The 12,035-nt window shown below is 35.3% G+C and overlaps 1 protein-coding gene across 7 annotated transcripts in view; it reads left to right on the top strand.

The window, feature by feature from the left end:
- The window catches only part of Psq (pipsqueak), a 53,533-nt gene that overhangs the window by 38,023 nt on the left and 3,475 nt on the right, over positions 1–12,035 (top strand). For 6 of the 7 annotated variants that reach the window (XR_010300526.1, XM_064137784.1, XM_064137781.1 and 3 more), the window contains exons 4-8: positions 3,578–3,871; positions 5,378–5,495; positions 6,784–6,936; positions 8,493–8,825; positions 10,941–11,391. Coding sequence is in view for 6 of the 7 variants with exons in the window: in XM_064137784.1 (XP_063993854.1) it covers positions 3,578–3,871; positions 5,378–5,495; positions 6,784–6,936; positions 8,493–8,825; positions 10,941–11,391 (1,349 nt within the window). In the remaining variant the exon portion in view is untranslated. The remainder of the gene's footprint in view (positions 1–3,577; positions 3,872–5,377; positions 5,496–6,783; positions 6,937–8,492; positions 8,826–10,940; positions 11,392–12,035) is intronic. The other variant, XM_064137780.1, reaches the window with a different exon arrangement.

Raw genomic sequence — 12,035 nt, 5'->3', positions numbered from 1 at the left:
TCCATAAATTCGTACAAAAAATTTTGAAATTTGAAGGTCAGATATTTCCCATCATTTTCATGTATTGGAAGTAAATAATTAGCGTCTTTCAGATCGATTGTTGTTAAAAAATAATCTGCAAAAATTGACTGAATTGCGGTCCTCAGGTCTTCAAGTTTGAAATGTTGTTTTGCAATGCATTTGTTGAGTTGTTTAAAATTTAATTCTAATCTGTTTGAACCATTCGGTTTTTAAACTAAAAATTAGGGAAATCAAAATTGGTCTTCAAGTGGGGATTAACAATTGGGCCGAGGGTGGGCCAGGCTTGGGCCGAGGCAATCACTTTTCCATAATTTTATGACTCCATTTGGTGCGACCATTTATCGAAACCAGATCCACTCCAGAACCTCATGAACTCGGCTCACCCCCGGGCTTCGCGGCGACTTATCAAACGAACGTCGGCCGTACGTCGGCTCACCGTCGGTCCACCCTAGGGAATGCCAGTCGGTAGTCTAGAATCAACCAATCGTGTCCCTCTTGTCAATCGTCGGCTCAGCGTCCGCCCAACGTCGGCCGTACGTCGGCTCAACGTCGGCCCACCCTAGGGAATGCCAGTCAGTAGTCTAGAGTCAACAAATCGTCCCCCTCCTGGCAATCGTCGGCTCAGCGCCCGCCCAACGTCGGCTCAATGTCGGCGCACCGTCGGCTCAACGTCGGCCCATGCTAGGGAACCCCAGTCGGTAGTCTACAGTCAACCAATCGTATCCCTCCTGACAATCGTCGGCTCACCGTCGGCCCAACGTCGGCGCACCGTCGGCTCAACGTCGGCCCATGCTAGGGAACCCCAGTCGGTAGTCTACACTCAACCAATCGTGTCCCTCCTGTCAATAGTCGGTTCACCGTCGGCCCAACGTCGGCTCAACGTCGGCCCACCCCAGGGAATGCCAATCAGTAGTCTATACTCACCCAATCGTATCCCTCCCCTCCTGTCAATCCTCGGCAGCTCCTACCAGGGATGGAACCCCTACCCCACCAACAAAATTCCACCCCCTCGAGGGTTAAAAACATTGACCCGCCCTTACCTTACCCTCACCCAAACCATCCCACAGTTTCACCTTCAGTTTTTACCACCCAATCTCATCCCTCCTGTCATTTGATTTGTAATGACTTTTGCAGGGGGTGAAAGGGGGGTGGAAATCCGGGAGATTTATCGGGAATGAATTTCAAGGGTGACGATGGGGTTGGAGAGTAGCCGTGGACGTAGGCATAACAATCGTGATGGGGGGGAAAAAGGTGGGATCAGACTGGAGGGGGTGGTCGATACCGCTCTGGGGTTGCGACAACCCCCCACCCCCTTGTCCGGAGGGGGGAGGGGGGGCGGGGGTTTGCCATCTCCAACGCTGGGGAGGACATCCCCTTCGACGTCACTGGCGGTGTGGGGTAGTCCCCACAGTATTTCCCTAGTCAAAGCCACCCTTTCAACCCCCATTCCACCCCCTTCTCATTTCACCCCGAGTTCGGTGGGGGGGCGCGTAATCGCACCAGCCCCTGGGTTGATTAAAGAACAGAGGAAATCGCCGACGAGCCGGAGCACAGGGAACTGAATCTCTCTGCGATTTAATTTTCTCGTTTTTTCTTACGTTTTAGGAATTTTTTTTTGGGGGTGGGTGGGGTGGGATGCGAGGGGGAGGGGAATTAAAATGGTGTGGGTTGATGAGGGGGTGGGGTTTAAGGTGGGGAGAGAGGGGGTGGGGGTTTAGGTGATTTGATGGGTTTGGTGGGGTCGGGTTTTTGGGGGTGGGTTTTGGGGGTTGGTGGGGGTTTGAGTTGAGGTTTTTTGAGTTTTTAGGGGATTTTTGGTTCTTTAATTTCAGTTTTTTTAGGTTTTTAGGTGGGGGGGGTTGATTTTATTGAGGGAAATTGTTAATTTGATGGGTTTAGTTGGTTCTGATTTTTGGGGGTTGGTTTTGGGGGTTGATAGGAGTTTAAGTTGATGTTTTTTGAGTTTTTAGGGGATTTTTGGTCTCTTCATTCCAGTTTTTTTAGGTTTTTTTTTATTTTAGCGAAGGAATTTATTAATTTGATGGATTTAGTGGTTTTCTCATTTTCGGGGGTGGTTTTTGGGGGTTGATAGTAATTTGAGTTGAGATTTTTTGAGTTTTTAGGGGATTTTTGGTCTTTTTATTCCAGTTTTTTTAGGTTTTTTTTTTCATTTTAGCGAAGGAAATTGTTAATTTGATGGATTTAGTGGTTTTCTCATTTTCGGGGATGGTTTTTGGGGGTTGAAAGTAATTTCAGTTGAGGTTTTTTGAGTTTTTAGGGGATTGTTGGTTTTTTTATTTCAGATTTTTTAGGTTTGTTTTTGACTTTATTGAAGGAAATTGTTAATTTTATGGATTTAGTTGGTTCTGATTTTAGGGGGTTGGTTTTGGGGGTTGATATGAGTTTAAGTTGATGTTTTTTGAGTTTTTAGGGGATTTTTTGTTTTTTAATTTCAGATCTTTTCAGTTGTTTTTGATTCTAATGACGGAAATTGTTAATTTGATGGATTTATTTGGTTCTGATTTTTAGAGACCATTTTTTGGTGGTTAACAACAATTTAAGGTGATGTTTTTCGAGTCAAAATATTAATTAATCTAATTTTGTCAATTAAATCCTCTTCTGACGTTAATTAAACTTTTTCTCGTCAGTTCGGCCGATAATTTCCCAGAAAAACGAACAAAAACGTGAAATTGAGCAGAAAAACTCTGAACGTCCTCAAGTTTTTGAGAAATATCTCAAAATCTAAGAGAGATATCGAAATTTTCGTCATAACATTTATTATTCCTCTTCTTTGGCGCTACAAAAAAGGTCCTCATAAAAATTTCCCTATTCTCATTACATTCCGAGATATTAATTAAAAACTAATCAATAACCAAAATGATCTCTCCATTCACCCCTTCACTACCGAATTTTTCACCCCAAAACCTCAATTTTCTTCATAAAATCTACCAAAAAATTAATAAAACGTAATTGCGCACCTTTAATTATGCCAATTAAACATTCTTTTGACGCTAATTAACTTTTTCTCATCAGTTCGGCCGATAATTTCCCAAAAAAAACAATAAAAAACGTGAAATTAAGCAAAAAAACTCTGAACGTCCCCAAGTTTTTGCGAAATATCTCAAAATCTAAGGCAGATACCAAAATTTTCGTTCTAACATTTATTGTTCCTCTCATTTACCGCTACAAAAAAGCTCTCCACAAAAACCTCCCTATTCCCCTTACATTCCGAGATATCAATTAAATACTAATCAACACCCATAAGACCTCTCTATTCACCCCTTCCCACCAATTCCTCCCCCAAATCTCAATATTTCTTCTTAAAATCTGTCAAAAAATCGAAAAAACTCATTTCCACCCCTCGAGAAACATATAATTCCCCACTTAAATACCCCACACCCATTTAAAACCGATTTTCCACCCCAAATTTCGAAAAATTCAATTGTCAAAAAAAAAAAAAAATTTTGTTTTTTTTTTTCGACACACGGTGGGGTAATTTGTTGCTAAAAAAATTGCTGTGTTGGTGTTAATGTACCTCATTGATTTCATATTCCAGTCTCTGCTAAAAACGGCTGATCAATTGAAGATCAAGGGCCTCTGTGAGGTGCCTGAGAGCAAAGAGGGATCAGCATCAGTCAGTCTGAGTTCACCAGCACGAGAGCCTGCTACCCCTCGATTAAACTACACGAAGTTGAAGAGACACCACCCGAAGTACAAAAGAGCGAGGACATCGTTTGAAGCGATAACAGGGAGTGCAGACTCCAGGCGCTACGACAAGTACAAAAACGAGAGTAACGAGGGTGGTAGTGGTGCCACTGATTTTACCTTTGGTCGAGAAAATAATAAAGAGGTGAGGGGGTGGGGGTGGAAATATTTGGAGTCAAGTTGGGGAGGATTTCCAGGGATTTGGGAGTCAGAAGTTGATGAGGAGGAGTCGACTCTGAATTTTTGGGAAATTGTTTGGTATTAAAATTGGGAAATTGGAAGAAATGTGAGTTATTGAGATGAATTTTGGGGGTTGAAGGGGGGAGGGGATTGATTTGGGGGATGATTGGGGTTCGTTGGGGGTTGGGAGTTTTTTGTTTTCGTGAAAAACGTTTATATGTTCTTTGAAAAATTGGGGAAAAGGTGAATTTTTAGAGAGAATGTTGACATTTTGTTTAGAAAATTCTGGAAAATGTTAATTTTTATAGAAAACGTTCATATCTTCTTCAAAAAATTGTAGAAAACGTGAATTTTCATAGAAAATGTTCACATCTTGTTCAGAAAATCCTGGAAAATGTTAATTTTGACAAAAAATGTTCATATCTTTTTCAAAAAATCGTAGAAAATGTTAATTTTGACAAAAAAACGTTCATATCTTCTTCAGAAAATCCTAGAAAATGTTAATTTTTATAAAAAAACGTTCATATCTTCTTCATAAAATCGTAAAAAATCTTCATTTTCACAAAAAACGGTCAAATCTTCTTCAAAAAAATCGTAGAAAATGTGACTTTTCCTACAAATCATTAACATCCTCTTCAGGAAATCCTAGAAAACGTTAATTTTTACCAAAAACGTTGACATCTCCTTCAAAAAATCCTCGAAAACTTTCATTTTCCCAACAAAACCTTCACATCTCCTTCAAAAACTTCTCGAAAACGTTCATTTTCCCAAAAAAACGTTCACATCTCCTTCAAAAACTTCTCGAAAACGTTCATTTTCCCAAAAAACATTCACATCTCCTTCAAAAAACCCCCGAAAACTTAATTTTCCCAAAAAACGTTGACATCTCCTTCAAAAAATCCTCGAAAACTTAATTTTCCCAAAAACGTTCACATCTCCTTCAAAAAATCCTCGAAAACGTTCATTTTCCCAAAAAAACCTTCACATCTCCTTCAAAAAACCCCCGAAAACGTTCATTTTCCCAAAAAAACGTTCACATCTCCTTCAAAAAACCCCCAAAAACTTAATTTTCATCGAAAACATCAACATCTGCCTCAAAAAATCCTCTAAAACGTTCCTTTCCATGAAAAGTCTTGACATCTTCTTCATAAATTCCCAAAAAAAAATTCCGTTTCATCCAAAATTATCACACCCCCTCCATAAAATCCCCCAAAAAAATTATTTTTAATTCCAAAAATCTTCCAAAATTCTACCCCCACATTCCCATAAAAATATCAACATCTTCCCCAGGATTCCGCTCGTCCCCTTTTGCTAATTAAAATCCAATAAAAATTTTATCTTTTTTGTACTCCAAAAATTAATATAAAAAATTCAAACTTTTCGTGATTAACGATATCGGCGTAAATTCACGTCGCTCGGTCGGACGTATGCAATCCTAAAGTTAAATTTGTACCGGATGTTGGGTCCGTAGAATCACCGAGGTGACTGGCAGACAACGACGGAGGATGAGGAGTGTGGGGTTGAGGCAGTAGTCCTGGAATCCTGCCAACGAGACATCAACAACGGTAACGGAACAAACAACAATAACGGTAAGCCAATCTGTGAGCCGAGAATTTCGCCCCACACCTGAGTGTCCGAACCCTGATTTTGTCCTTTAAAATTTGGAAAAACTGAAGGTTTAGGGTTTACACCGGGAGAAACAATGGATTTGTTGTAACAAAGAATTTAAAAAAAAAAAAAAAAACAAATCCATTAAAATTTATTAAATAAAATGTTAATTTTAAATTAAATTAAGATTTTATTAAAATATTAATTTAATGGAAAATTAAAATTTTGTTAAAATTTTCATTTTAATAAAATTTTTATTAAAATTATTAAGTTTTATTAAAATTAATTTAATAAATTTTTTATTAAAATTATTAAATTTTATTAAAATTTTATTGATTTTATTAAATTTTATTGAAATTTTAATTTTAATAAAATTTATTTTAATTAAATTAATTTTAATTAAGATTTTATTAAAATTTTAATTTTAAATGAAATTTAAATTTTATTCAAATTTATTCTATTAAATGTTCAACTCCATTCGATATATTTCGTGTTTAAAATGTTGTTGATCTATTATTAATATTTATTTTATTAAAATTTGTTTATTAAAAAAATAAATTTCATTGAAGTATTTGTTGTATTAAATGTTTACTTCAATTTGGATTATTTTCTTTCGTGTTAAGAATGTTGTTGGTCTGTTAACAGTTATTTTATTAATATTTATTTATTTGAAATGTAAATTTCGTTGAAGTATTTGTTGAATTCCATTTTCATACGAAAAAATCTGTCTTCGAACCGACATATTTAGTCAAATCCACGATATTTCTCTCTCAGTGCAGGGTAAAGTTGCGATTCGACTCAAAATAATATTTGTTTACATAAAAAAATCTATTTAACATAAAAAATTAGTTCAAATTTATTCATTAAAAATGAAAAATGACTGTGGAATGTTTAATTCGACTAAAAACTGTATTTAAAAAATATTGAAATGACGAATAAATTAATTAATCAATAAAAATGAATAAATCCAATTAATTGATCAATAAAACTCAATAAATTAAATGGATTAATCAATAAAAATGATCAAATCCAATTAATTAAAATTCAACAATTATTTCCATTTCAGGTAATAAACTTTGGAAATTGATTTTAATTATTAATGAATAAAAATGTCATTTAGATTAATTAATTAATTAAAAATAAAGCAAAAAATAAATAAATAAAAATTAATTAATTAATTGATTAATTGTATGGGTGTACTCGGATGTGGGGCGATTTACAAAATTTTTTTCCCACCCGGAACAGAGATTTTTCACTTTGAATAAAAAGGTAATATGTTTTGTCACACAGGACTAGGACATTATGGTCATCATCCTGATCCAGGAGATGTCGATTTACCACCGGAAACCCAACCAACACCACCTAGTGCCACCCTGGTGGGCACCACTGTCACGCACCTGCGAGACTCAGATCATGTTACAGGTAAAATGAGGATTTAAAGGGTCGTAATTGTTTATTTGTTAATGTTGATACGATTATCGAGTTATTTACGGTAATTAAAAGACTTCAGATAATTTTCTGGTTATTACGGTAATTAAAAGACGTCAGAGAATTTGCTGATTGAAATATCCACAAGTAGGTGGGCGGCTTTAATTGGGGAGATCGGGATTATTTATTAATTGTTGTTATTTGCATAATTTTTAGTGTCATTTGCACCTGAAAATTGAATTTTAATTGAATATTTGTGAAAACAACTGATTAATCAGCAATTAATTAATTAAAAATATGGTGATGGAGTGAATAAATTAATTGTTGGAGGTGATGAAATAAACTTAAATAAAAACATCGCTTTAGGAATATTTTTATAAACAAATGAAAATCTGGAGCGAAGTGAGGAAATGATAGAAATTACTTGGGACTGGGGATCGGTTTTTGATGAATATCTCGAGATCTATTGACGATAGAAAAATTTTTGCTGAACCTTTTTTGTAAACTGAAATGAGTACTACAAAAAATGTTATTACAAAATTTTCGGTATCTCCCTTAAATTCGGAGATATGACTCAAAAACGAGTCAAAAATTAGTCAACTTATCGCGTTTTACCAGTTCGCGTCTGAATTCAGAACATCAGTTGCCTGAATTAATAATTACGACTAATTGATTGGTAGAAAAATATGTTGACATGTCGAACCCATGAATTGTTGCAGACAATCAAATAAATTTAAATAAAGTCACCACTTTAAGAATATTTTTATAAACAAATGAAAATCCGGAGCGAAGTCGAGAAATGAGAGAAATTACTTGAGACTGGGCTCAGTATTTGATGAATATCTCGAAACCTATTGACGATACCAAAATTTTTGCTGAACCTTTTTTGTAAACCGAAATGAGTACTACAAAAAATGTTATTACAAAATTTTCGCTATCTCCCTTAAATTCGGAGATATGACTCAAAAACGAGTCAACTAATCTCGCTTCACCTCTTCGCTCCTGAATTCATCACATTAATTACCTGAATTCATAATTACGACCCCCCCTGCACCTGACGACCCAATTTCCATTAAATATTTCAGGAACCAACTGATCCTCAATAAACAATACAAAAATCCCCCCCAATTCTCCTTTTTAAACCCCTAAAAACATATTTTTCAACCCCCAATTCCTTCAATTCTTATAATCATCCAATTACCCACTAATTACCCAGTAATGAGTCTCATAATTACCCAATTACACCTTTTAAATCATCATACACCTCCCCCCCTCCCGATTACATCAAAAAAATAAAAAAATTCCAGATAAATCTGACGAAAAAACAAAAAATTCGTTAATGAACTTTTTTTAATTGAGAACATTTTCCTCAATAAATTAATAATTAATTGCACTGTGTCATTAGATTGATTTCTCACCCCTCTAAAAAACCAACAATAAACAATCGAGACTAGTTGACATTTGTCAATCACCGATTGCCCTAATTACAGACCCCACACCCTATAATTCATTAATCTCATTAAACAATTAACAAAATTTTGACATTTCAGATATTCAAAACTGCGACAGTGTCAAGATAAAGTTTGAGACCCTCCACACGATGGACTCGTCAGACACAATTGACATTGACAGTCATATGTCGGATCGTGCAAGTGTCAGTTCCAAACATGAAAGTGACAACATGATGATGATAACACCAGAGCTTTTGGGCCTGATGCCGTCGGGTAGTTCGGTGCACTCGGACTCGGGGGAGAATAATTCTAGGGGGCACTCGGGGGGTTCTGGACATTATCATGGTACATCAAAGTCGTGGACGCAGGAGGATATGGACGCTGCACTGGAGGCGCTTAGAAATCATGACATGAGTTTGACGAAAGCTTCTGGTGAGTTTTGGGAGGGGGGGGGGGCTTGGGGATGATACGGGAGGATGTGGGGTGGTTGGAGGGAGGGGGTGGGGTAGTGAGGGTGGGGTTGGGGGAGTTTATTGGGGTTGAGTGTGGGTGACAGGTTGATGGATTTTGGTGACAGTTTTGGAATATTTTGGTGTAATGTAGTTGACAGGTTGATGGAATTTGGTGACAGTTTTGAAGAATTTTTTATTTAACTGCAGTTGACAGGTTAATATAATTCGATGACAGGTTTATAAAATTTTAGTTAACTGCAGTTGACAGGTTGGTAGAATTTGATGACAGATTTGGAAAATTTTATGCAACTGTAGTTGACAGGTTGATAGAATTTGATGACAGTTTTGGGAAATTTTATTCAACTGCAGTTGATTGATGAAGAAAATTTGATGACAGATTTGGAAAATTTTATTCAACTGTAGGTGACAGGTTGATAGAATTTGATGACAGTTTTGGGAAATTTTATTCAACTGCAGTTGATTGATGAAGAAAATTTGGTGACAGATTTGGAAAATTTTATTCAACTGTAGGTGACAGGTTTGGAAAATTTTATTCAACTGTCTTTGGCAGATGACCAAAATTTGGTGACAGTTTTGGAAAATTTTATTTAACTGCGTTTGACAGATTAAAAAAATTTGGTGACAGTTTTGGAATATTTTAGTCAACTGCAGTTGATTGATGACTAAGATTTGGTGACAGATTTGGAAAATTTTATTCAACTGTATTTGACAGTTCAATAGAACTTGATAAAAGTCTTAGAAAATTTTACTTAACTGTCTTTGGCGGATCAATAAAATTTCGTAACAATTTACCGAATTCCATCATATTTTTCAAACATCTGCGACGTCTTGTCAGTCTAACAAAACTATAATCAATTCGGTGGTCCTGATAAACAATTTAATTTATACAATAAATTGAAAATATTTCAATTATTCACATTATGACTCCCAAATATCATTAATCATTAAAACTCCTCAATTTAACATAAACAAAATCGTTCATTACAATAACTCAACTAAATTACCTTCCAAAAGTTGACCCACCATGATTTAATTAATATTCTTAATTATCATACGACAAAATAATCTCATTTTTCCCTAAAAAAAACGAATTCTCCCCAAATTTCAATCGAATTTTCCCCAAAAAAATTTCAAAAAAATCATTTCCTGAAATTCCCTTCATTAAAATATCCCAATATAAAAAAAAAATCAATCACTTAATTATTTAATTAATTATTTTCAATTAATTATTTTAATTAGTTAATTAATTCTTATTTTTTGAAATATTGGGATATTTTAATGAGGGGAATTTCAGGAAATGATTTTTTTGAAATTTTTGGGGGAAATTAAATTTATTTAATTAATTAATTAATTAATTAAGTTAATTTTCCAATTAACTAAAGTCATTAACCCCACGTTTCATCAACAAACCCCCAAATAACTCAAAAAAAAATTAATTTTCCCCTAAAAAAAAATTCTGAACCTCAATATTTTCTCAACAACCGACATTTCCTCTAATTTTTCCTAATTAAAAACCCAATTAAAAATCTTTCTGCTGTTTCCCCACCTCTCCATCTCAATTAATCCCAAACAAACGTCCCCGCAGCTCCCAAACGGACCCAAAATCCAATAAATCCAATTCATCAACTTTAAAAATAGTCAAGACAATTAAATTTCCCAATACAACATTTTTAATTAATTAATTAATTTTTAATTACTTTACTCCTGCGACATTTGGAATTTAACAATCTTTCTGCTGTTTCCCCACCTCTCCATCTCAATTAATCCCAAATAAACGTCCCCGCAGCTCCCAAACGGACCCAAAATCCAATAAATCCAATTACTCAACTTTAAAAATAATTAAGACAATTAAATTTCCCAATACAACATTTTTTATTTTTATTTCCTATATTCTATTTTTATAGTCTATTTATAGTCTATAGTCTATTTTTTTTCGGAATAAAATATACAAAAGAATTATCAAAGGATTTTGTACATTCAACATTTAATGTCATCTTCATCAACCCAGTACAACATTTTTAATTAATTAATTTATTATCTATTTATTTATTTATTTTTAATTAATTTACTCCAGCGACATTTGGAATTCCCTCGACGACGTTGTGGCAGCGAGCCCATCGTCTGGGCATTGACACACCAAAAAAAGACGGCCCAACAAAATCCTGGAGCGATGAGAGCCTCAACAATGCCCTTGAGGCCCTCAGAACCGGCACGATATCGGCGAATAAAGCATCAAAGGCGTTTGGAATACCGTCCAGTACATTGTACAAAATAGCCAGGAGGGAGGGTATACGATTGGCAGCGCCATTCAACGCCAGTCCAACAACCTGGTCACCAGCCGATCTTGACAGAGCACTGGAGGCCATCAGATCCGGCCAGACATCGGTCCAAAGGGCCTCCACCGAGTTTGGTATACCCACGGGGACCCTTTACGGTAGATGTAAGCGTGAGGGCATTGAATTGAGCAGAAGCAATCCAACTCCCTGGAGTGAGGACGCCATGACAGAGGCACTGGAGGCGGTGCGGTGAGTTTTTTTTTTTTTTTTTTAAGGGTTTCATTACATTAGAATTTAGATGAGTCCAATTGCTTTCTGAATGTCTGAGAGGAATGAATGGTGTGGGGGGAGGGGAGGGGGTGGAGTGGGAGTGGGGGTAATTAAGGGGGAGATTTAGGGGGATTTAGTGAATAATTTGAAGGTTGAGAGGAATTTTTCGTAGTTTTTGAGGGGAATTGATGTTTAGTTTTGTGGGAAATGTATTGTCAGGTTGAATTGTAGGTTTGATTGAAAGATAAATATTTAGGGGAAGAATAAGTTGATTTATTAATTGGTTGAAGTGTAATTAAGGGTTTTTTATTTTTAAAAATGATGAATTTATGAATTTTTTAGGAATTTCATGAATATTTTGATGAAATAAAAAGTTTTGAGAGAGAATTGTAGTTTTGATTGAAAGATAAATATTTAGGGGAAGAATAAGTTGATTTTTTAATTAGATAAAGTGTAATTAAGGGTTTTTTATTTTTTTAAAATGATCGTTTATGGATTTTCGAAGAATTTCATGAATATTTTGATGAAATAAAAAATTTTGAGACAGAATTATAGTTTTGAATGAAAGATAGATATTCAGAAGAAGAATAAGTTGATTTTTTAATTAATTAAATTGTAATTAA

Source organism: Diachasmimorpha longicaudata, chromosome 19, assembly GCF_034640455.1.
Source record: "Diachasmimorpha longicaudata isolate KC_UGA_2023 chromosome 19, iyDiaLong2, whole genome shotgun sequence".
NCBI classification, from domain to species: Eukaryota; Metazoa; Arthropoda; class Insecta; order Hymenoptera; family Braconidae; genus Diachasmimorpha; species Diachasmimorpha longicaudata.
The sequence above is the reverse complement of the archived record's forward strand: the minus strand, read 5'-3'. Positions and strand labels throughout refer to the sequence as shown.